We start from the raw sequence: 22,109 nt of genomic DNA, 5'->3' as shown, positions 1-22,109 counted from the left end.
CTGTGCCATCTGCTCCCAGCCGGGCGCATTCTGTGAGCTGAGCCACTGGGCGTGAGGCGTTGCCAGCGAGGCTGTGCACCACTCTGTGTGCGGGTCGGGGTGCCGTGGCCGGAGGGCACTCTGGGGGGGGCGGGGCGGTTCTTGCCCCCAGGGTGGTGGGTGCTGATGTCAGGTTGTCTGGGCATCTGGAGGGGGGAGGCACACCTCTATACCACGGGCCCCGTCCCCTCGTGTCCCGGTGCTGCTGGTCGGGGTGGACTCCGCACCATGTGTGGGGTCTTCCAGCCCTCTCAGCCCTAGAGGCTGGTACTGCCATGGGGGCAGCGGCTGCTGGGCCCCAGAGGTCCCTTCTGGCCGAATGCGGCCATCATTGTCACCAGGCGGACTGGGCAAGGACCCAGCAAGTCCTCCTTTGCTTTCTGGGAGCATCCAGCCCCAGAGCATTTGATCTGTGAGCCTACTTGGTGCCCCTTGGAGCAGGTGGCCATGGGCTCCAGGGGGGCTTTTGTTCTGTGACCTCAGCCTCCAGCCAGGGCCCCTCCTCTTGGGGCACATCTAGGCTGCATCTTGTCTAACGGTTTAAGCTTGGGCATCACCGTTCTCCATGCAAGCGTCTGGCTTTTCTTTCCTCTCTGACTTGAGGAAATCCTGAAAGATTCAATTTACCTAATTAATGAGCTGCATTAACTAAACAGGTGGGCCATGGAGTGTGGGGTCCACACTTTTGAAATCTACCAGGAAGCCAGTCTGCAGGTCGCACCCCAGCCTGGGCTCTGTTGCCAGCCCCCAGAGGCTTCCTGAACGTCTCCTTCTGTGAAGTGGGGTCCTAGTGCTGTGAGTGGACTCTGGGTGCTCAAAGCCAGCCCGTGGGGTTGGCCCCTGAGCCTTTCCGGAAGGCAGCCCTGGGCTGGAGGGGGCTTTGAGGGCCCTGATTCTGGCTTTCCCTCCTGGCCAGGTGGCCCTGGACAGCCCTTAACCCTTCCTTCTGGGAGGCTGTGCTAATGAGGACCCTTGTGCCCGGCCCCACGCCCTCACCCAGCCCACACCCAGAGGTGTCTTGCCCTCCTGTGGGGCCCCCGCGGAGTGTGAGCGGGGTGGGCAGGCTGTGGCCCCGTGCCTGTGCCTCAGGCTCCTGGGAGCCTCCTCAGTGCCTCTCTGCCACCCGGCGCTGGGCTTTCCGCAGCGGGCAGTGCCTGGGGGAGGCGGGGCTCGAGTCAGGGCGCTGACTGGCCCCTGCGGCTTGGGGCTGTCCTGCCCGGGCCCCTGAGCCCTTCCAGCTGCGGTGGGGTGGCTGGGCGGTGCCCGAACAAGGGGTCGGGCCTCCAGGGAGAGGCAGAGCAGGGTCTACGCCTGTTCCCTCCCCCCGAGTCCTGGCCGCCCCGTTTCCCCATCGGGACCGTGTGCTCGCGGCTTTACTCACTCGTGGCAGCCCCCCTCCCAGCCCTGGTTTCAGTCAAAGGCCCTTGGCCAGGACCCCAGGTGGCCAGCTAGGGGAGGCCACCGCTGTGCCCATAGTGAGGCGGGTGCTGGCAGAGGCCACCAGCCTGCCCTGGCCGGTCCCCACCTGCGGGGTGCCCTCTGGGCCTCAGCGAGGGCTTCCGCTCTCTGGGCCTCAGGGTCCTCCTGGGACCAGGGCCAGGGCTGGCTTCTCCTCAGCGGGTGGTCGGAGGCAGTGTAGCCCCACCCCAACCCCCCACCCCCTGTCAGGCAGAGATGCCTGCACTGTCCGCCGAACACTGCTCCCAGACTTCCCGGAAGGAGGGGCTCTGGGGCGTCCTCGGAGCCGGCACCGTGCTGGGGAAGATGGGCTTCCTCTGGCCCCAGGAGGCCCCAGGAGGCAGCACACCCTTCCCCCTGACCAGGGCCTGTCTTGACCTGGGGAGGGGCTGCCCAGAAGGCAGGAGACGGGCCGGGATGCTTCTGCACAGAGCCTGGATGGCATCCAGGGGTGGGGTCTGGCCGCATCTCTGTTTCCTCTGGCTACTGTGGGGGGCCCGGGGAAAGCGAGAGGGTGGCAGGCTGGGGGGACGGGCTGGCTGGAAGGGTTTCAGAGACTTCTGAGGTGGAGCTGGTAGATTTGAGACAGGAGCCAGGACAGCACTTAGGTTTCTGACCTTCTGTCGGGGAGGGCGATGGTGGAATGATAGGGAGCCTGCCTGAGAGGGAGCTCCGGGGCCTGGACTCAGGGCCCCGAGGAGCAGCCCTTCCCCATGTCCCTCTGCCCCAGGGGTCCAGAACGGGACCCTTCAGCGTGGTTGTGGGTGGTGCCGGTGGCTCAGCCTCATGAAGGGTGGGGTGACCGGGGTGACATACCTCTCCTCCTATCCTCCCAGCTCCCCTCCACCCCTGCTGGTCGTGCACCCGACACCAGCGCCCCCCCCCCCGGGCAGCCGATGTCAACCTTCCCTCCCACCCCCACCCCCTTCACTGCTGCTCTCACCTCTGCAGCCCCCCTTCCTGGCTGAGGCCTTGGGCCTCCCTCACCCCCACCTTCTGCACTTCCTCCCCAACACCTCCCACTGTCCCGTGTCCAAATCCTGCCCACCCTTGGGCAGGCTGTGCCCCTCCCCCAGTCCCCTGGGAGCTCTGGAAGTCTGGGCCCCTGGGCTAGAGGAGGAGCTGCAGGTCACCCCTGCTGGAGGCGAGGCAGGGCAGGGTGGGAGGCAGGGCGTGTGGGTGGGTCCTTCCTGTGCCAGGGCGTCCCTGCCAGGAGGCACCCTGATGGGCGGGGAGCTGTGCTTGCGTCAGCCTGCCTGTCTGGCTGGGCGTTACAGGGTCTTTCAGGGTCCTCTGTGTCCTCCTGACCACATGTGTGACTCCCACATGGTGGCCAGCTCAGGGAGAGAGACACCAGCAGGGTGACGTGGCCTCTGCCGGGCCTGTCCTGGCACTGGCTGGGCACACAGTTGAGCTGCCTGGGAGAGCGAGGGTTCTGGGCGCTCTGGGTAGCTGTCGGGGGTACGCCTGGCAGCACCAAGGTGTCTGGGGTGTCCTGAGGGCTCCGTTCAGCCGAACCCCTGGGCTCTGGGCGGGGCTGACGTCTGTCTCAGCTGGCACCTTGGAGCTCCCACCTGCAGTATTCTTGGAGGGGCTCAGAATCATGAGCTGTATTCCTTCATCCAAGCCCCTCTTGGGATCTGAGAGCGTCAGGCACCAGTGGGAAACAGGCGGGAGGCGGGGGGCTGCCAGGGCATCAGCACGAGCTTGAGGTCCCAGGTCCTCCTCCTTGAAGCAGGCTGAAACCTCCCTCCTCCACTGTTCTCTGCTCAGACCACCAGCTTCGCTGAGCCCAGCCCCTCTCGCCACTTCCTCTCCACCCCCACCGTGCACACCTTCCTCCTCCTCTGTCCCCCGCCTCCTCTTGTCTCCTCTGCCGCTGTGGACTCCCCTCGCCTCCCCTCCCAGCCCCTGCCTGCCTGCCCGCCCGGCTGCTTGCTGCCCTGGCCACCCCGCTTCGCTCTGCTCTGCAGTGTTGTGTCGTGAGCCCGGGCCGTGCTGCCGCCACCGCCACTCACCGCAACTGCGAGGGTGGCCCTGACCGCAGCCTCTGCTTCCCCCCAGGGCCTTCGTGTACCTGAGCAACCTGCTGTACCCCGTGCCCCTGGTGCACCGTGTGGCCATCGTCAGCGAGAAGGGCGAGGTGAAGGGCTTCCTCCGCGTGGCCGTCCAGGCCATCTCAGGTGCGTGCGGGCAGCCATGGCTGGCTCTGTCCCTTCACCAGTGGGGACCCCTGGGTGGGGAGCCAGCCTCACCCAGGCCCCCACTCCTCTGTCTTTTCGTGGCTTCCTGGATGGCCGCCAGGCTGATGATTCCCAGATGGGGCCTGCGGGAGAAACCCCGGTTGCCCGGCTCTTGGCTCTGGTCTTCTGGACTCTTCCTGATCAGCTGGGGTGGCCAGGGCTGTGCAGGCTGAGCCCAGGGCGGACTGAACCCACTCTGGTTCCAGTTCCCCCATCAGGTAGCCCAGGCAGTCCTGGAGACCCAGCCTGGCACAGAGTCGCCCTCTCCGGCTGCCCTCAGCCCCAGGACGGGCACGCCGGCTTCCCACCCTGGGCCCCGGCTCCTCCCGCCGCAGCCCCAGCGTTGTCCCTCTTCAGACCCCTGGGCCTCCCAGGTGCTGGCCTGTCTGCCCGGAAGCTGCGGATCCAGCCTCCACTTTGGGCTGGGGGATACAGGCCCTTCTCTGCAGAGGCAGACACCCCCTCACTGCCCAGTCACCTTCCTGGACCCCCACCTCCTGGCTGGGGCCCCAAGGCTGGTAGCTGCAGGGCATCTTTGAGCCTGGGTTTGCTCCCCTGAAAATGGCGCTCCCTCTGACGCCGCCTACCGTCAGGAAGGTGGAGAGGCCATTAGAGAACACACGCGGGAGCGCGGGGCCCGAGGGCCTGGTGCTCGCTGGAAGGCCTCGGGCTGGTGCCTCCTCGGGACCCCCTTTCCTCTCCAGGGCTCGGCTGCCCGGGCACCTCGGGGAGAGGACGGGCGGACGATCAGAGAGAGCCAGCTGCAGAGCAGCTGTGGCCGAGACAGGCCTGGCGTGGGGTGTGAGCAGCCTGGGTGGCCTGCACTCCCACGGCTGTCTCGGGCCACCCCAGCTGATCCCCCTCTGCCTGGGTAGCCTGGCCACTTCAGGTGGTTTGGAGTCCACCCTTAGGACCCTGTGCCAAATTCTCACTTGTCTGTGACTCCCAGTCATGTCAGGTGGTGCTGAGACCCCTGGGGACCCAGCTGGGACGGGGAGTGAGGGCGGCTCTAGAGAAGAGCCAGGTGACAGGGACGCTGGGAACGCCTAGTGCCACCCTCATTCCTCGGGGGGACCCTGCCCCTGGTCTCCAGGGGCTCTGTCCTCCCCGGACTCTTCCACGGCCCCTCCTGTCAGCGCCGCCCTGGCCAAGCTGCTAAACCGCCTGCTGTCTATGCGGTGTTTGGGCCACACCTGACACTTCCTGCCTAGTGGCCATGGGGGAGGAGATGGAACTTAAAAAAGCCACTGATCCCTGCTTCAGTGGTTTCAGAAGCCACACCTGCCCCTGCGCCCACCATGGCAAAGGTCAGCTGGTCTAGGCTCCCAGCACTGGGCCCTTCCCTGGGCCGCGGTGGGACAGGGCTTCGTGCCCTGGGGCGGCCAGGGCGGAGAGCACAGTGGCGTTAGCGTCCCTGCAAGGCTGCAGAACGGAACACTGGAGCCGCTAAGGTCTGAGGCCGCCTGGGGTGGCATCCAGCCAGCGTGGCTGGAGCCAGGGGTCGGGGAGGCTGTCAGAAGCCAGATCTGGGGGTCCTTAGGCAGCAGGAGAAGGGTTTGGGTTCTGTCCCAAGCACAGAGGGGAACATTGAACGTTCAAAGAAGGTTTAAGAGTGCGCTGGGCACTGAGTGTCCAGATGGGTGACAACGGTGGCAGAGGGACAGGTGTGATTCCCAGGTGTAACCAGGAGGACCTGGTGGGCAGGCTCTGCCTGTTGAGGTTCCTGTGTGCTCCGCCCATCCCAGTGGCTCTGCCTGGCTCTGCCACTGCTCCTGGGGACGAGCCAGGCCCCGACCGCCCACTCCCCCCTGGGGACGAGCCAGGCCCCGACCGCCCACTTCCCCCCTGGGGATGAGCCAGGCCCTGACTGCCCACTTGGTTTCCATTTCAGCTGATGAAGAGGCCCCTGATTATGGCTCCGGTGTCCGCCAGTCGGGAACTGCCAGAATTTCCTTTGATGACCAGCACTTTGAGAAGGTACCATGCGAGCGTGGCTCAGCCATCGACACTGGAAGACAGGCCTCCAGCCCAACTCTGGCGCTCCGGGCCTGCCGCAGGCGCGGGCTCCCCCGGGGCTGTCGCCTGCCTTCCCAAGCCGAGCCTCGCGGTGTCCTGTCCCCACGTCTGACCTGCTCTGACCCACCGGGTCCATCTCCCCACCTCCAGCGTCTCCGTGTCTCATACCTGCTCTCCCCACCCGGCCCTTGGCCCAGGCAGGGGCACAGAGCAGGGGTGCAATACAAGCTTCCGGAACAGACTCCGAGACTCCTCCCCCTCTGGTTCCCCTTCTCGCAGGCTCCCTCCCCTGGGGGTTCCCCCAGGACCCCAAGTTTCCACCACTGTCTTTACCCCCCCACCCCTGACATCCCAGTGAGAACTAGGAAGGCCCCCAGTCAGGCCCCCCTCCACAGTCCCCACCGCAGGTGCTGGGGTGGCTCTGCTTTGGTGCCGAAGGACGAGGTGCTGCCCCTTCTGGTCCTCACCTGACGGGACACTGCCTTCCACCAGGGTGTACCTTTCTGCTCTCTGGCGAGAGGGTGGCAGAGGAGGGTCCCACTCTGCCCCCAGACTGGGTGGTTCCTCCTCTCTCCTCCTTACACTGTTTACTAACCCGACCCCCTCTGACCCCCACCCTGAACCGCAGTGCTCCTGCAGCCCTGAGCCCAGAGCTCCCCAACACCGACTCTCTTGGAGGGGTCGTCAGTGCTGGGGTGCACGGAGGGGGCAGCAGGAGGCTGTGTGGGCACCTGGTGGCGGGGTCCCTGACCAGGGAGCTCAGGGGAGCGGGCAGTCCTGGCTGGGGTGAGGGGGCAGAACTGAAGGCCAGAGACCATTTCCCAGCCTCCTTTCCTGCTTTGCAGACTAACACAAGCCATGACACACAAGAAACGAGGCCCAGGGAGGCGGGTGCCTGTCCGCGGCAGGGGCGGGCCAGGGGCAAGGCTCTGGGGTCCTCAGTGGGGCTGTGTTGGCCACATCCAGCTGGCTCCATCTGACTCTGGTTCCCCGTCTGCAGTTCCAGTCCGAGTCCTGCCCCGTGGTGGGGATGTCGCGCTCCGGGACCTCCCAGGAGGAGCTGCGGATCGTGGAAGGCCAGGGCCAGGGCGCAGACTTGGGGCCCTCGGCCGACGAGGTCAACAACAACACGTGCTCGGGTGGGTCACCGCCGCTGCCCGACGGGCTCCGGGGTGACGCCTCCTGGCCTGGAGGCACACGTGGTGCCAACCAGCCCTGAGCCCGGGCTCATGCCCCTCTGGTTTTGGCTCCCAGCAGCCGTAACCCCGGAGGGCCTCCTGGACAGTCCGGAGAAAGCCGCCCTGGACGGGCCCCTGGACGCCACCCTGGACCATCTCAGCCTGGGCACCACCTTCACCTTCCGTGTGACTGTCCTGCAGGCGTCCAGCATTTCTGCTGAATATGCCGACATCTTCTGCCAGTTCAAGTGAGCCTCTCCCCGGGCCGGGCTGTGCGGGTGGGCCTTGGCAAGGAGCAGGCCGTGCGGGGGCACCCTGGCGACCCCTGGTGGCCGTGGGTTCCCGTCCCTGGTCTCCGCACCTGCCAAACGTCTCCTCTTGCTTCACAGCTTTATCCATCGCCACGACGAGGCCTTTTCTACAGAGCCCCTGAAGAACACAGGGCGGGGGCCCCCACTCGGCTTCTACCACGTCCAAAATGTACGTCCTCAGAGCCCCCTTCTCCTTTTGCGGCCGATGGGCCCCTCCCTGGGTCTCTGGCTTTGCATGGCCCCCCTGAGACAGCTGAGCTTCATTCGTGCTCTCGGCCCTCTTCTGCGCACAGCCTTGTGCTAGGAGTGAGGACACCGGGTCTCCGGTGCCCGGCGGGGGCCTGTGGGCTATTGCTAGGCAGTGGGAGGCCTTGGTGAGGGTAAGGCAGATCAGAGACCCTGAGAGCTCTCTGCAGCGAGCCCTGGGAAGACGTGGCTGGGATGTGTCTGAGGTGGCTGGGGTTTGCGTTGAGGCCGGGGTGCTCGGCGGGGCAGGCCTGGCCTGGTGCTGGGGGCGAGGCAGAGGCAGGGCACACAGACAGCTGCAGGGACAACCTGGAGAGGCCAGGAAAGCTCCAGGCCGGGGAGTGCAGGGTCCTGGCCCGAGCCAGGCCATCGGGAGGGCAGGGGATTTTTTTGGTGTGAGGCTGGAAAACGGGGCCATGATGGATACTGCTGGGTGGCAAGCCCTTGAGGGCCAGGCTGGGGAGTGCGTTTGACTCTGAGCAGCCCAGCTTGTGGGTGTGTGGTCAGAGACGTCCCAGAGGCCTTGCTCCGAGGGCCCTGCAGATGTGGACTGTCCCGACCCCTGGTGGAGGGGAGCTCCCAGTGGTTTCTGATCCAGGGAATCCAGGCCAGGTCTGAAGGTGTGCTTGGAGCCATTTCCTGGGCTGCCCTATAAGGCCCTGCACCCTGGGGCTCCGACACAGAAAGCTGCTGCCTCTCAGCTCTGGGGGCCGGAGGCCCGAGACCCAGTGGGCAGGGCTGCTCCTTCCGAGGCCGGGAGGGAGAGTCTGCTCCCGCCTCTGCCCTTGGCTGTAGACGCCGTCTTCACCTCAGGTCCTCATGTCATCTTCCCTCTGTGCGAGCCTGTGCCCTGCGTCCCCATCTTACAAGGACACCAGTCACGTTGGACTGGGCTCATACCAATGACCTCATTCTAACTTGATTGCCTCTGTAAAGGCCTTGTCCCTAAACATGTGTCCTGGGGTTGGGACTTCAACAAATGGACCTGGGGGCGGACACAGCTCACCCCGTAACTCTTGGTGGGTGGGCGAGGGCCCGAGAAGGGTGAGATCAGACTGCCGAGGCCCTTCCCCAGCTCTGCGTTTTGAAAGAGCGGCTGCGCCCGTGGCCCCCAGGCCCGCCGTCTCAGGGAGGGAGCCTCAGGGCCGCTGCCCGGTGGTGTGCCCACTGGGTGTGAGACGGGAGGAGAGGCGCGCCGTGCTGTCGTGTGGGCAGAGGTTGGCCGGGCCGGGGCCTCCGATCTGGGCCTGGAGTGCCGGGGTCTCTGTGACTCTCCTCTCTGCTCCTGACCACACATGGCCGTGCCCCCACTCCTGCCTGCTTCACCCCCAGATCGCGGTGGAGGTAACCCGGTCCTTCATCGAGTACGTCAGGAGTCAGCCCATCGTCTTCGAGGTCTTCGGCCACTACCAGCAGCACCCGTTCCCGCCCCTCTGCAAGGACGTGCTCAGGTCAGCCGCCTAGGCACGGGGGCCGCGGGGGTCATCGTGGGGGCCGTGGGGGTCATTGTGGGGGTCGTGGGGGTCATCGTGGGGGTTGTGGGGATCATGGGGGTCATCGTGGGGGCCGTGGGGGTCATTGTGGGGGTCGTGGGGATCATGGGGGTCATCATGGGGGCCATGGGGGTCATCACAGGGGTCGTGGGGGTCAGGGCCCCTCCACTTCCTGGCCAGCAGGGCCGGCCCTCACCCCAGACAGGCCTGGTGGCGTCAGCAGAGCCATGTGCCTCCTAACGCCCACCTCCCCATCAATGAACAGGGGGCCAGTTTCCCAGGTCGACAGGACCCAGAGCGGGCCACAGGCCCCTCAGGACTGAAGAGGGGTTTCCTAAAGAGGTCACTGTCAGCACCTTGCCTCGGTTGGCCGTGGGCAGTGTCCTGGGGCCGAGGAAAGCCAGGCGCGGGGCTGGAGGAAGCCAGGGTGGCCCACAGAGGAGGCGGCCTCTGCTGCCCACTCAAAACTCCGGTGAAGGGGCCCAGGTGTTCCGTCTCCCGGAGTCCTCAACACCTTAGACTGAAAAAGGGACATTCGTCCTGTTCCCTCGTTGCTGCAACCTGCTGGGGGCTCGGAGGGTGGGTCACAACCACCCCACCCCACCCAGAGTCAGGCGAGAACAGAGGATGGGCGTCAGGGGCACTGGGACCCTCTATTGCCTCCCACACCTCCCTGAGCTCTCAGCTGACAGGAGGAACCAGTGTGAAGCATCCAGGGTGTTGGGGAAAGAGAAGGGCCCTGAGAGGAGCTGGTTTTGTGGCGTTTGACCCCAGAAGCCTCGTCTGTGCTCGGGAGTGCCAAGGGGGCTGTGTCCTAGGAGCCCCTGGACCAAGAACCAGAGTCTGACCTCACCCAGTTCTCCTGGCCTCAGAGGGCCTCTTGGGCAGGGTCTGAGGGGTCCTCCTCCCCCATCCAAGCTGGTGCGGGGCCTGAGACAGGCCCTGTGGGAGGGAGCGGGGAGGGAGCAGGCCCTTGCTTGGGGTCAGGAGTGCTGCCGGTCCCCTCTGCCAGCTCCTGCCCTCTGCTCCCCGCTGCAGCTCAGGGTCCCGTGGACACAGCCTCTCTGTCTCCTCACACTGGCGCTTCTGTCTCCACAGCCCCCTGAGGCCCTCACGGCGCCATTTCCCACGTGTCATGCCACTGTCCAAGCCAGGTAGGTGGGGCTTTCCTGCGTGCACCCCCAGGCGAGTGGGCAGGTGCTGGGTGGGTGCCGGGTGGGCAGGCCCTCCACAGCTGAGCACAGTTCTGGTGATGGCTCTGTGCTCTCCATGCTCCTGGGGCCACCCTGCACCTACTGGGCCTCGCAGGGTCCCCGTGGAGTGGGGGGCGCAGGGGGAAGGCACAGGGACGCCGCTATGTCCTTTACCCCTTGGTATGCACAGGGCAGCAGGGTGCAGGTTGGGTGCCTGCCCTGTGCCCCCGTGAGGCTGCCAGCAGCAGGCAGAGAGGCACCGGGGGCCTCAGTGAGGCAGGGCCTCTGTGCTGGAAGCAGGTGTTTGGGAGCTGAAGCAGGCTGCGGCTGAAGGTTGCGCAGCGCTGGTCTCTGGGGCGGGTGCTGGGGCCTCCGACTGAGTGTGGCTGTGGGGTCTCGAGCCGCTGCCCGCTCTTCAGGGGCCTGTGCCCAGGTGCATGTGGCCACGTGCCCCCCTCCCCGGGCACAGAGAAGCTGGCAGCCACATCTGTTCCCCGGGGTGGTCACCAAGGCCCGACTGCGCCCAGTGTGGGGCGTCTGGGGTGTGGGTGGGGGTCTGCGAATGGCTTCTCTTGGAGGGAGATGCCCTCGCTGCTGCTGAATGTGCCCTCGGCACGTGATGGGTCAGTTTCCCATCAGTGCTTGCCTGTCTCCTGTCACCCCAGTGCCCGCCACCAAGCTCAGCACACTGACGCGGCCCTGCCCAGGGCCCTGCCACTGCAAGTACGACCTGCTCGTCTACTTTGAGATCTGTGAGCTGGAGGCCAATGGCGAGTGAGTCCCAGCGCCTGGGCGGCCCGTGCTGGGGACGGGCTGGCTTCCCCTGGGGTCGTGGGGAGGGCTGGGGCTGGTCAGGGTGGCCCAGCTGACTCTGGTCTCCGTGGTCTGGGCCACCCACCGTCACCAGGGGGAGCAGCTGATTTTTTCCTGTTCTCACCCTTTTTGCTCCTCGGCACGGGTGCCTGTGCTGTGGGTGGGGCCCTCACCTCTCCTGTCTCTCTCCCAGTTACATCCCTGCAGTGGTGGACCACCGTGGCGGGATGCCTTGCATGGGGACCTTCCTGCTCCACCAGGTGCGAAGCCCTTTCTGCCCTTGCCCTTGCCTGCCCCCCGTTCCCTCCTCGACCCTGCGTGGTCCCCAGACCATCTGACCATGTCCTCTCTCCCGGTGCCTGGCAGGGCATCCAGAGACGGATAACTGTGACCCTGCTGCACGAGACAGGCAGCCACATCCACTGGAAGGAAGTGCGCGAGCTGGTTGTGGGTGAGTGAGGCGGGTGGGGGCTGCCTTGGGGGCTGGGCAGGGTTGGTGGGAAGAGCACAGACCCCACCCCCACCCCCAGCCCCCGGGCCAGACGCCTGAGTTCTGACTGCAGCTCTTCTCCCAGTGCTGTGTGACTTTGGCTGAGTCACTTAGCCTCTCTGTGCCTCAGTCCCTCCCCTGAAAAGAAGGGCCTGGACCCAGGTGATGATCCTACATCCCTATTTAATCACCGCATTAGTTTGCTAGGGCTGTTGTAACAAAGCATCACGAACTGGGTGGCTTAAAACAACAGAAACGTACCCTGCTGTGGTTCTGGCGGCTTACGTCGCGAACTATTTCATCTACCAGAAATGCTTCCTTCGCCAAGCTGTGAAGAGCTTGCCCGCATTCCATTCAAGGACAGGGACAGCTGTTCACTCCCGTGTGTCATCGGCTTGAGGCCACCGCCCCGCCCTGCCCTGGAGCTGCGGGTCCCCGGAGGCCATGTGTCGGGTGTTTCTGTGTCCAGTGGGCCGCGGCTCAGGGGCAGTGTCCCTGGGACTCGCAGAGGCGGCTCTGAGGGTGTAGCAGCAGGGCAGTGATGAGGGACCCATTGTCCTGCAGCCCAAAGTGTGGGATTGTGGGCAGTGGGGTGGTGGGGGCCCGCCCCCCTCAGCCTCCAGCCGCGGGGACACACTGCTGGGGGGACACTTTTTAGGAAACTCCCACCCGCCTCCTCCCAGAACTCAAATGTTGCAGGAAGTTTCCAGGAAGCGGAGCAGGCAGCCCTGGCCGCAGACACAGAACCCCGGCCGAGCGTTGGGCTTTGCTTTGTCTCCTGGAGGGGAGGCTCGGTGATTCCTTTCTGGCTTAACAGAGAAAGTTAGCTAGTGCTTGTTCCTCGAGGAAGCAGAGCGGCCAGCTTAACCATCACCACCAGAGCAAGACGTGAGGAGCGGGGCCGCCAGGCGGGAGCCCCGGCTGGCAGTGGTTCCGGCGCCTTTGCGGACGGAGCAGCCGCAGCGCGCCCAGCGTGGGCAGCGGGCGGGGGGGGGGCCCTGCGGGAAACGCCCCCGCGGGAGAGGCTCACGCCGCAGACAGTGCTTGCCGTCTTTCTTTCTTCTCTAAGCACAAGGAGAGGAGGGAGCGCTTTCCCCTCGTCTTGCTCAGGTTTCCTTGTCCAACAGGTAGCAGGGCCTGTGAGTTCTAGGGTGAGTGACTGGACTCTGTCCGTTGGGGCCGAGGGAGACAGTGAGGGGGTCATTTGTGACTGAGAAACCAAGAAACTCAGAACTTAAGCTGCCGGGAAGGTGGCAGAAGCCGGCACCCCGGCCAGCTGCCGGCCCTGTGGGGGCCTCTTGCCAGGTGCGCTTGTGGCCACGGGGAGCCAGTTCCCTGATGTGGCCTTGGGTTCGAGGCTCCGGTCCAGGCAGTTGCCCTTTCCTATAGGTCGCATCCGAAACACCCCGGAAACAGACGAGTCTCTGATCGACCCCAACATCCTGTCTCTCAACATCCTCTCGTCTGGTTACATCTACCCGGCCCAGGACGACCGGTGAGTCCCCTTGGGGGGCGGCAGCAGGTCTGTTCCCAACTCCCTGGAGACGGTCCGAGTCAGGACCAGGGTGTGTTCTCAGTCCGCCCACCTGGCCACGTGGGGTCCAGCCACACAGGCCATGTCCGGCCCCAAAGCCTTCCAGGACCCCCTTCCACACATGTCCAGGAATGGGTGCCGGGGGGGGGGGGGCTCATGGCCTTGAAGTCCCCAGCGAGATGGTCTGCACACTGTCCTGTCACCGGCTCATGCATTCACCCGGCCAGCTCATTCGGTCATCTGATGGAGGGGCTGCGTGGGCGTTGCTGGTGGATGAGTTGGGTCCTGCCCTCGGGGGTATCGTGGGCGGGTGGGCAGCAAGGGGCAGTGGGTGGACAAACAGGCCTGGGTTTCCCAACCGCACTGCTGCGGGCAAGTCTGTACCCTCTGCAGGGGTCCTCAGGCGGGGGTCTTGGAGGAGTTCAGAGCTGCACTGGGTCGGCAATCTGGCGTCCCGGGGTGGGGGCATGCCCACTGGCATGGCTTGGCACACGCTCCTCGTCACCGGGCTGTTCCTTTCCAAGCGCCCTCGTAATGGCCACAGTGTCCGCAGCTGGGCAACCTGAGCTCAACCGCACCTGGGGCAGCGGATGGGGCGCGGGAGCCCCTGGGGCCCCCCAGCCATCCATGACATACCAGCCCTGTCCTGTTTGCTAGGCTGGGCAGGCTCGAGGAGGAGGCATCTGGGGGCCGAGCAGGGGTGGGCAGCTCCCGGCTGCTGAGAGCAGCCCTCTTGGGGGGACGTTGGCAGGCTTGGCTGTGTCTCAGATGCTGCTTTCCTAGGGGTCTGGGGACATGGGGAGGATGCCCCTGAGACCCGAGGGCTTGACCTGGCCCCTGAGGCAGAGGCCGAGAGCTGGTCCTGAGCGCGAACTGCGGGTGGACCCACAGCCCTGCGTCTTGAGGGCTGGATGTGCTTGGAGCGGGGTGGGGGACCCCAGCCTTGCAAGGAGAGCCAGATCCTAAGGACAGAGGGTCCTGGGCCCAGGTGGAGCGCGTCTTCATAGGCTCCCCAGAGGGTGGGCATAAGGAAACCATTCTGCAGTGTGGGCAGCTGGGGGGCAAGGGCAGAGACCCCAGCAGGGGCAGGCGTGGCTCTGGTTCCAGCCTTGCTCAGAAACCTTCCAGAAGGAAGTCACCCTGTGCGTATGCCTGGAGGAGGGAGGGGCTGAGGTGAAGAGTGCTAGGGGTGTTCCTGCATGCAGCGGCACCCTGGCAGGCTGGCTGGGCTTACAGGGGTGGGGGGGGGGGTGAGACACAGTGTAGGGTGGGCCTGACGCCGTGAGAACACACCCTGGGGACACTGCAGAGAGGGCCTGGCACCCCCACGCAGGCTGCCCTGAGGGACATGGGCTGTGCCTGGGCCTTCAGGGGCGGGGACCCCGGGGAAGGTGGGCCCGGCAGGGCCTGTGCCACAGGGAGGGGAATGTCTGCCATGCTGAGTCCACTTTGAGCTGGAGGATGCGCTCAGCATTCCCCCGACCTCTGACTCTTCCTTTGCCCTGGAAACTCCTAGATTCTTGGGGTGACAAAGGTGGTGGGGGGTGGCTTTGGGCCTCTGCCCTGCACTGTCCCTCTGCGCTGAAGTGTTTCTGGGTTCCCATCCTCCGGCCAGCACGGCTGCTCGGGGCACGTGGGGGCCACGTCCCAGGCGCAGTCCTTGGCAGCTTAGGAGACTGCGCTGGACCTGGGCTCAGTGGGGCTTTGGCTAAACAGCTTCGCCCCGTTCCTGGAGGCCCGAGGACTCGCCACTGAAGGGCTTCCATCCTGCGGCCTCGGGGCTGTGGGGAGTGAGGCCCAGACCCTCAGGCCCAGGGGTGGAGAAGCACGCACACGGGCGGGGCCGGGGACCTTGCCTGCAGCCGCTTTGGCCCCGCTTGGCTCCTGCCATGCTGCACAGGCCAGCACAACCCCACCCCAGCCCTGCCCGGAGCAGCCTCAGGGACCTCTTAGTGGTTGTCCCCAGGCAGGCTCTGTTCTGAGGCTCCCCAGGGCCCTCCTCTTCCCTGGACCACGGCTGGCATCCTCGGAGCTGCGATGGGCCCGTCTGGTCTGACGGCGATCAGGCAGGCCCTCCTCCCCCGCAGGCACAGAGCCTCTGAGACCCAGGCCTGGCTCGGGCCTCAGAGCCTCGGGCTGCCCACCGGCTTTGCTGCGGCCTTGGCCTCCTCCCGCTCCAAGGCCCCACGCTTGCCGCCTTCCCCGGCTCAGAGTGGGCCTGCCGCCGCGGACGGCTTCTCTCCGCGCTGCCCCGCTGCCCCGCTGCCCGGCGCCCGGCCCTGCCCTCACTAACCTGTGATTGTTTGTGTTTTGCAGGCAGTTTCTTGATTCGGACATGCCTAGGTACCATTTGTGCCCCTTGGTTTTATTTCAGCCTCTCCTCCCCGTTCCCACGGCCCTGAAATTTCATTTCAGCTTTCTGGATCCCTTCCACACTTGCTCCCCTCTCCCTCCTGTTCCTCCCACCTTCCTTGTTAGTTTATTTCCTTGGAACACTTCTTTGTTTTTAATTCTTTACGGCTTTCTTCTCCTCACCTTCCCTTGGCTGAGCCCCCGCCCCACTCTTGATTTTGCTGCTTTGGTAGTCCCCTGCCTTCCCTTAGACGCTGGCTGGCCTCCCGCTCCCGGACCCCAGCCCTGCCCGCCCCTCCCCTCCCCCTCCCGGAAGAGCGGGAGCAGGGGTCTTGCATGTGGGCCTGGCTGGCGGCCAGGCTGCCTCCGCTGCCCCCGCCCCACTCCCTGCAAAGTGAAAGAGAACAGACGGGGAAGGGGCCGTGGCGGGTGCAGGACCAGGGGCAGACAGGAACAGCCCGGCTGGAGACCTCCACACTGCACCTCCCACCCTGGGTGTGAGCCCCTCGCCCGGCCAGGTGGGCGACTCCAGCCATGCTCCTGGTGTGGCTGCCACACGCCCTTTTAGAAGTGGGGGGGGGGGGGGGTAAAGTCGTCAAGAGCCCAGGCTTTGGAGTCACTCAGAGGCACGGGCTCCTGGGCCAGGGACCGGGGATCCCTCCCCGCCTTGAGTGAGGCCCTGGCCCACGGCGGCCAGGTGCAGGGTCTGGAAGACCCTAGGGATGGACGTCACGGTCCCTAATCCAGGCTTTTCCGTGAGACTCTAGTCTGTTCCTGGTGAAGGGGCAGGGCCGTCGCCTTCGGGGTCCCTGTGGGGGGTGCTGTGGGTCCCTGTTTTGAACGCTGAAAGGAGCAGCAGGGAGGCCCCCACAGGAGCGTCTGAGTCTTCAAGCTGCAGGGAGGGGGCAGGGTGGTGCCTGCCCTTTCCTGGACAGAGCCCCAGGCCAGGGTGGGGGCACAACAGGCCCTTCTGGGGCTAGTTTCCTTGTGGGTCACGGCTGTGGTGGTCAGCACAGACGGTCCCTGCACACGTGCCCTGGGCAGTCGCAGCAGAGGCCCCGCGGGGCCGCGAGCAGGCTGTGGTTCCGTTGGTGTGTCCCCGAGGGCGCGCACACACAGGCGTCTTCTCCAGGAGCAGATCTTTTGCAAAGGCAGCTGCAGGCCCTCCCCGGGGACACCAGCTTGGTGAGGCAGAGACCCTGTCAAGGGAAACTGCAGTGGTGGCTGCACCGGAGGAGGGTCACAGCCCTGCAGGATCGAGAGCAGGGACCTGGCTCTCTGGGGCAGTCTGGAAGGCTCCCTGGAGGTGGTGACCTGCTTGCTGGTCCTGGAGGGGAACGGGGCTGGCTGAGGCGGCTGCAGCCTGCCTAGGAAGTCTCTGGGGTGGGATCCCATCTGCTCATGTTCATCCCTGGGGTGGACCCGGTTTAGCGCCTGTTTCCCTGATGAGTGGAAACTTCCAAGCCCATCAGTACGACTGCACAGTCGGGGGTGTGTGTGGACATTTTGTTCAAGTTTGCATCTCTACAACGGCCAGCACGATAGAGGTGTGCTTTGGCTGGTCTTGGACGCCCCCCTACAAATATCTTGCTCCTCCAGGAAGGTTCTGGGTAAAATGGAAACATACCCTGTGGCCAAGTGGAGACATGGCACCAGGGAAGGAGGGGGTCCTGTTTCCCTTCTCAGCAGGGCCTCCTTCGCCAGCCCCAGACTTCACGAGGACCTCACCCCTGCCCCTGAGCAGGAGGCCCCCGTCCCCAATTTCAGAGGTGGGCTCACTGGCCCCCAGTGGACTTGGCCTCCCAGAGGGGGCTCGGGGTGCTGAGAGGGAGGAGGAGCCCCGAGATGGGCTAACTAGTGCCTCCTTCCCGGGCCCTGCTTTGCAGAGCAGGCTCGGGGTGCTGAGAGGGAGGAGGGGTCAGAGCCCTGAGACGGGCTGGTGCCTCCTTCCCGGGCCCCGTTCTGCAGGGCAGGAAGCCCCTGTGCTGGGTGCCCCTACATCGGGTCCACCCTAGGAACTTGAGCAGATGGGACAAGCGGTGATGGACGAAGGGTCTTGTCCCAGACTCTTGGGCTGAGTGGGGACCCGGGGCTGCACCGACTGGGCTGGGGAGGCCTGGCTGTGCCCTTGGCTGGCTGTGTGAATATGGGCAAGTGCAGAATGTTCTGGAACCTTGTTTTCTTCCTCCCTGTTAATGGGGAGTCTGTTGGGCCTTGCCTGAGGAGGTTGTGAGGTTAAATGAGGTGATGCACAAAAAGCTCTCGCAGGGGCCTCGCTTCTGCAACTCTGTTCATGACCTTGTCAGCATTTAATTGAAAACACTCCTAATTAATTTAAAGCACATAGCTCCTGAGCAGAAAGCCCACTGTTTGTACTAACCACTCCCATTTTGCCAAAGGAGCCCCACTAAGATACGAGGGTCTCACACGCACAGCTCAGAGCTGCCCAAGACACGTGGAGGCGAGGAGGGGGTTTGTGACACAACCCACGGTCTGCGAAGAGTCGGGTCACACTTGCCACCTTTCTGCACATCCTTCCAGGCTCGCGCTCCTGCCTGGGCTGCAGGGTTCCAGCTCCCAGAGCAGAAAGGATCCGCCAGCCCCTCGAAAGTGTGGACTGTGGAGGAGGGGCTAGGGAGCAGGGCAGCCCACGGTGACCCCCCACCCATTCCACCAGGCACAGGGTTGGATGCTCCAAATGGTGCCCAGGTGCCCCAAGGGGTGCCACAGCCCCCTGGGAAGGGTCCAGATATGGTTTCTTGTTGGGTTTCCCCTTCTGTCCTGCCAGGCTGTGCCGTCTACGGGGCCACAGTGCCCCTCACCCACTCACCCACCCACTCACCCGTCACGTGTGAGCCGCATCCTTCCAGGAGTCAGGAAGGGGAATTCAGGCCTAAGCCAGGAATGGTCTGTCCCCAGGAAGCGCAGAGCCTGGCCTGGGACTTCACTTGTCCCCTCTGCTCTCCTTCCTCCGGCCATGCATGTGTCTGGTCCAGACGCTGAGCAGAATTCCGAGGCTGAGGTTGGGGGCCTCCCCTGCTCTTAGCTGCGTGCCCGCACTCCGGGGTCACGCCCCCACTGGACAGGGGGCTGTCCTGGCTGCAGCCCGGGGGCTCGGCCCTGGCAGCCTTCCCGTCAGGTCATTTTCCCCGAGAACCTGAGCCACTCCTGACAGTGACACTCTTTCGAGAAACGTACTTCCCAGAGCGTAACGAGCTTCTGGTTGAAACCTTGAGCATGAGATTTAATTTTCGGATTCTCAGCAGGCCCGTCCGCATCAGGACGCCCACCATGGCTGCCTGTTGGCGCACAGTGGCTGTGACACTTGTCTTGTCTGAATGTGCTCGGATGGGCCCTCGGCAGCAGGTGAGGGACAGTCACATACAGAGTAACCAGGCGCTTGTGGTGGGAGCCTGGAGAGTCCACGGCAGCCCAGCTGAGATGAGGACCAGCCCCCAGGCCCCCTGCAGCCTGCACATTGTGCGCAGGCGGGGCGAACGCGGGCTCCCGTTCCACAAAGCCGAGAGGAAACGGAGCACCCGCCCACGACCCGCGGCCTGCTGGTGGCTGGGCCGCTGCCCGCCCACGCAGTCTCAGCCCTTGTGAGCAAGAATTGAGATGGGAAAAACGTTTTACAGCATATGACATTTTCTTTGTCAACAAAACTTTTTAAGTGAGTTTCCAGTTTACCCCCGCACGTCCTCGCGTGTTTGAGGGCCAAGCTTTATGTCCTGGAGCTGCGATGGGGGCAGCCCTGTTTCCGAGCTCCTGCTGCCCAAGCCCTTTGGCTGGAGGAGAGCCACCAGGAGGCCTCCTTGTCCAGGACCACGTCCCTGCCTGGCTTGAGGTGGTCCGAGTCAGGAAGTCAGCTGGAGGCTCTGGATGTGGACCAGCGGGTCCTGAGAAGAGGGGCCCCTGGCTCCTGGGCTCCCCCGCCCCAGAAGGGCTGTGCTTACAGGCATCTTCTGTCCAGCAGGGACCTACAGGACCCCCCACAGCTCCATTGTGCACGCAGCCTGGCCCGCCCATTGCCCCTTTCTCTGAAACAGGGTCCCAGAGGACAGCACACAGATTGAAGGGCAAAGGACTGGAAGTCCCGGGCAGGGGCCTGGGACGGCCTCGCTGGAGGGAGGCACGGGGCCGCCCCTGTTCCAGACCTGTTTCCCCGGAGTGGGCTGAATCCAGAGAGTCCGTGGGGTGACGGGCTGAGCCGATGGGGAAGCTTGGCTGCTCTGCTCGGGAGGCGACCCCACCCCCGAATTCCTACCTTCGTGGGTGGGGGCCTGAGGACCTGCCTTTCTGACAAGTTCCCAGTGTGGGTGCTGGGGTCCAGGGACCCCATGTCTGGGCCACAACTTCCTCTCAGATTATTTTGGGGGCTGCCTGATTGTCACTCGGGCAGAGTGAGCCTCACTGCAGGGGGCGGAGGTGCCCTCCCTGGGTGACCTCATGCCCAGAAAGACCCCAAGAGGGTCCTTCATGCTCAGGGGTCCTGGTGTGGTCGCCATACCTCCCAGGCACATCCTGCAGGCACAGGGGCTCCATCTCAGCCCTGCTGAGTCCTGCCGCGTGATCGAGGGGTATCAGTCAGGGCCTCCCACACCCTGCAAGTTCAGGGCCTCCCACGTGGCTACCTGAGTCCCACATGGGGGGCTGCCACTCGGCCACCCTGCTGAGGCGGGCTCCACTCAGGGCACTTGCAGGGGGAAGCAAGCCAGCAGTGTTCTTTAGCGATGTTGGAGGCAGGCGGGTGGAGGGGGCAGCACTGAGCCATGCCCTGGGCCAGCAGGAGGATTTGGGGTGGGCCTACGGGAAGCGGGGTGCTCAGGCTGGGCCCAGCACGCCGTCGGGCCTCCTGGGGTGAGGGCTCATGATAACCGTGGTGCTGCCCAGGTCCTGTTCTCAGCTCTGCACTAGCTCCCTTAACCCGAAGGACTTCTCGAGGCGGCAGAGACAGTGACTGCCCATCGTCCGTCCAGCAGGCAGGGCACAGGTGTCCGATGATAGGCCGAGGCATTTGGAGCTGGGCTGTCGGGGGGGCGTTTGTTCTGAGCTGAGCTGCAGTGGGCCTTGGGCTCTGTCCGCAGGCCTGGCCTCTCAGAGCTGGGGCATTTGGGGACCCGGGGACAGAGGGCATCCCTCTGGGTCAGGGTTGTGTCTCCAGGGACGCTTGCCTGGTCCTGCTGGGATACCAAGGCTCTTGCTGCGGATATGGGGGAAAGGGGTGCCTGCAGCGCCTGGGCTGGGGGCTCGGAGTGGGCTGTGCCCTCCTTGAGCCCCCCACCCCCGTGGGCCACGTCTGGGCCCCAGGGGACAGCGGTCAGCAGCCTCGTGGCTGGGTCGGCATGGCGCCCGCCTGCTCCGTCAGTTAGCTGGTCTCTGGCCGGGTGATGGCGCGTGTTCTGACGTGAATTTCTTCTGTGTGTGTACGTGTTTGTCCTGGCCACCTCGCCGTTAGCGTTTCGTTCGGAAGTGACACTAGGTACAGCTCCCTTTTCTCCTCCACGCTCACGTGCGTGGCCTGTCCTCTTCTGATTTTCAGTTCCCTTTCTCCTCCCGATGTCTCCCTGTGCTCTCTGCCCATCCTCTGGTCACCCCACTGTCCTCACGTCCTTCCTCCGGCTCCCTGTCCTCGGTGACGTGTCCCATAGCTGCCCTGCCCTGTCCCGCTGCTTCTCCCGCGCCCTGGACCACGCCCTGGAGAGACGGGTGGCCATGGAGCTGTCCGCCCCAACGCGGCCCCTCTCCTCCGCCCTCTGCACTCCTGGGTGGGGCTGGGTCCTCCAAAGGGACCCGGCCGTGTCGGGGCGTGTGCCGCGGCATGGCTGCTGGTGTGGTCATGTTTCCCAGCTGTCTTTGTGAGGATGCTTGGATGGGAACCAGGCGAGGCTGGGGGCTGCCCGACGGGCCCCGGTGATGCAGCCACGTGGTGGATTGAGGCAAATTCCCACCTCAAATATGGCAGTCCTAAACAAAGCTGCGCCTGGCCTAAGGTGAGGGTTTAGGAGCTCTGCAGTGGGAAGCTGAAACAGCAGGGAGCCTGCCCCGGAGCGGAGGCCACCAGGCCATCTGTGGTGCCAGCACCCTGGCCCCGGGGCTGCTCGAGCTACCCTCAGGGGATCTTCAGGCCAGGCCACTGGCTTACACTTGGGTCATTGCCTTCCAGGTTAGGGAGTAGGGAAAGAATTGACCACTGCCTGCTCTGTGCTGTGTGGGACCCACCTCCCACGGGGCCTGCCCGTGGTGGGCAGAGGCCATGAGGTCCGCAAGGGACCACCCCGGTTTCCACCCCTAGCATCCTCCTCCCGAGGGCGAGTCGGTTGGCGGAGGAGATGGCCCTGGAGAGTTTTGGCAAACCGGGGCAGGCTCCTTCAGGTCCAGGGAGAGGCCGGGGCACCTCCTAACTCTGGTCGAGGCCAGGTGGAGCCGGCCACCCCCTCCCACCGTCTCCCCACCACCTTGTCTCTGCTCTGTCTGCTCCCATCATCACAGCTCCCTTTGCTCCTCCATCCCTTATCTCTCCTCTCCGCCCTTCCTGCCTCCTCTTCCCCATCCTCTTATCCTGGCCTCAGCTCCAGAGCCAGGGGCTGAAACCTCCCACCCTCTGCCCAGGGTGGAGCTGAGAGCTCTGAGGCTCTCCTGGTGGTGGCTGGAGTCCCCTCCTAGGCCTGGTCCTGAGTAAGGAGGGGTCTGTCCTCCCTGGACACCGACACCTGGGCTTCCGTGCCTACGGCCCCAGCGGC

At 64.9% G+C, this 22,109-nt stretch overlaps 1 protein-coding gene across 1 annotated transcript in view; it reads left to right on the top strand.

Annotated features, from left to right (window-relative positions):
• Window positions 1-22,109, top strand: part of KIF1A (kinesin family member 1A) — an 83,766-nt gene that overhangs the window by 51,115 nt on the left and 10,542 nt on the right. Inside the window, 11 exon segments of the mRNA XM_032480709.1 lie at window positions 3,562-3,680; window positions 5,632-5,717; window positions 6,757-6,895; window positions 7,014-7,182; window positions 7,324-7,414; window positions 8,824-8,942; window positions 10,083-10,138; window positions 10,843-10,951; window positions 11,184-11,250; window positions 11,357-11,441; window positions 12,870-12,975. Coding sequence (XP_032336600.1) covers window positions 3,562-3,680; window positions 5,632-5,717; window positions 6,757-6,895; window positions 7,014-7,182; window positions 7,324-7,414; window positions 8,824-8,942; window positions 10,083-10,138; window positions 10,843-10,951; window positions 11,184-11,250; window positions 11,357-11,441; window positions 12,870-12,975 — 1,146 coding nt within the window.

Source organism: Camelus ferus, chromosome 5 (assembly GCF_009834535.1).
Source record: "Camelus ferus isolate YT-003-E chromosome 5, BCGSAC_Cfer_1.0, whole genome shotgun sequence".
Classification (NCBI taxonomy): domain Eukaryota; kingdom Metazoa; phylum Chordata; class Mammalia; order Artiodactyla; family Camelidae; genus Camelus; species Camelus ferus.
Note: the sequence above shows the minus strand (reverse complement) of the source record. Positions and strands in the feature narration are given on the sequence as shown.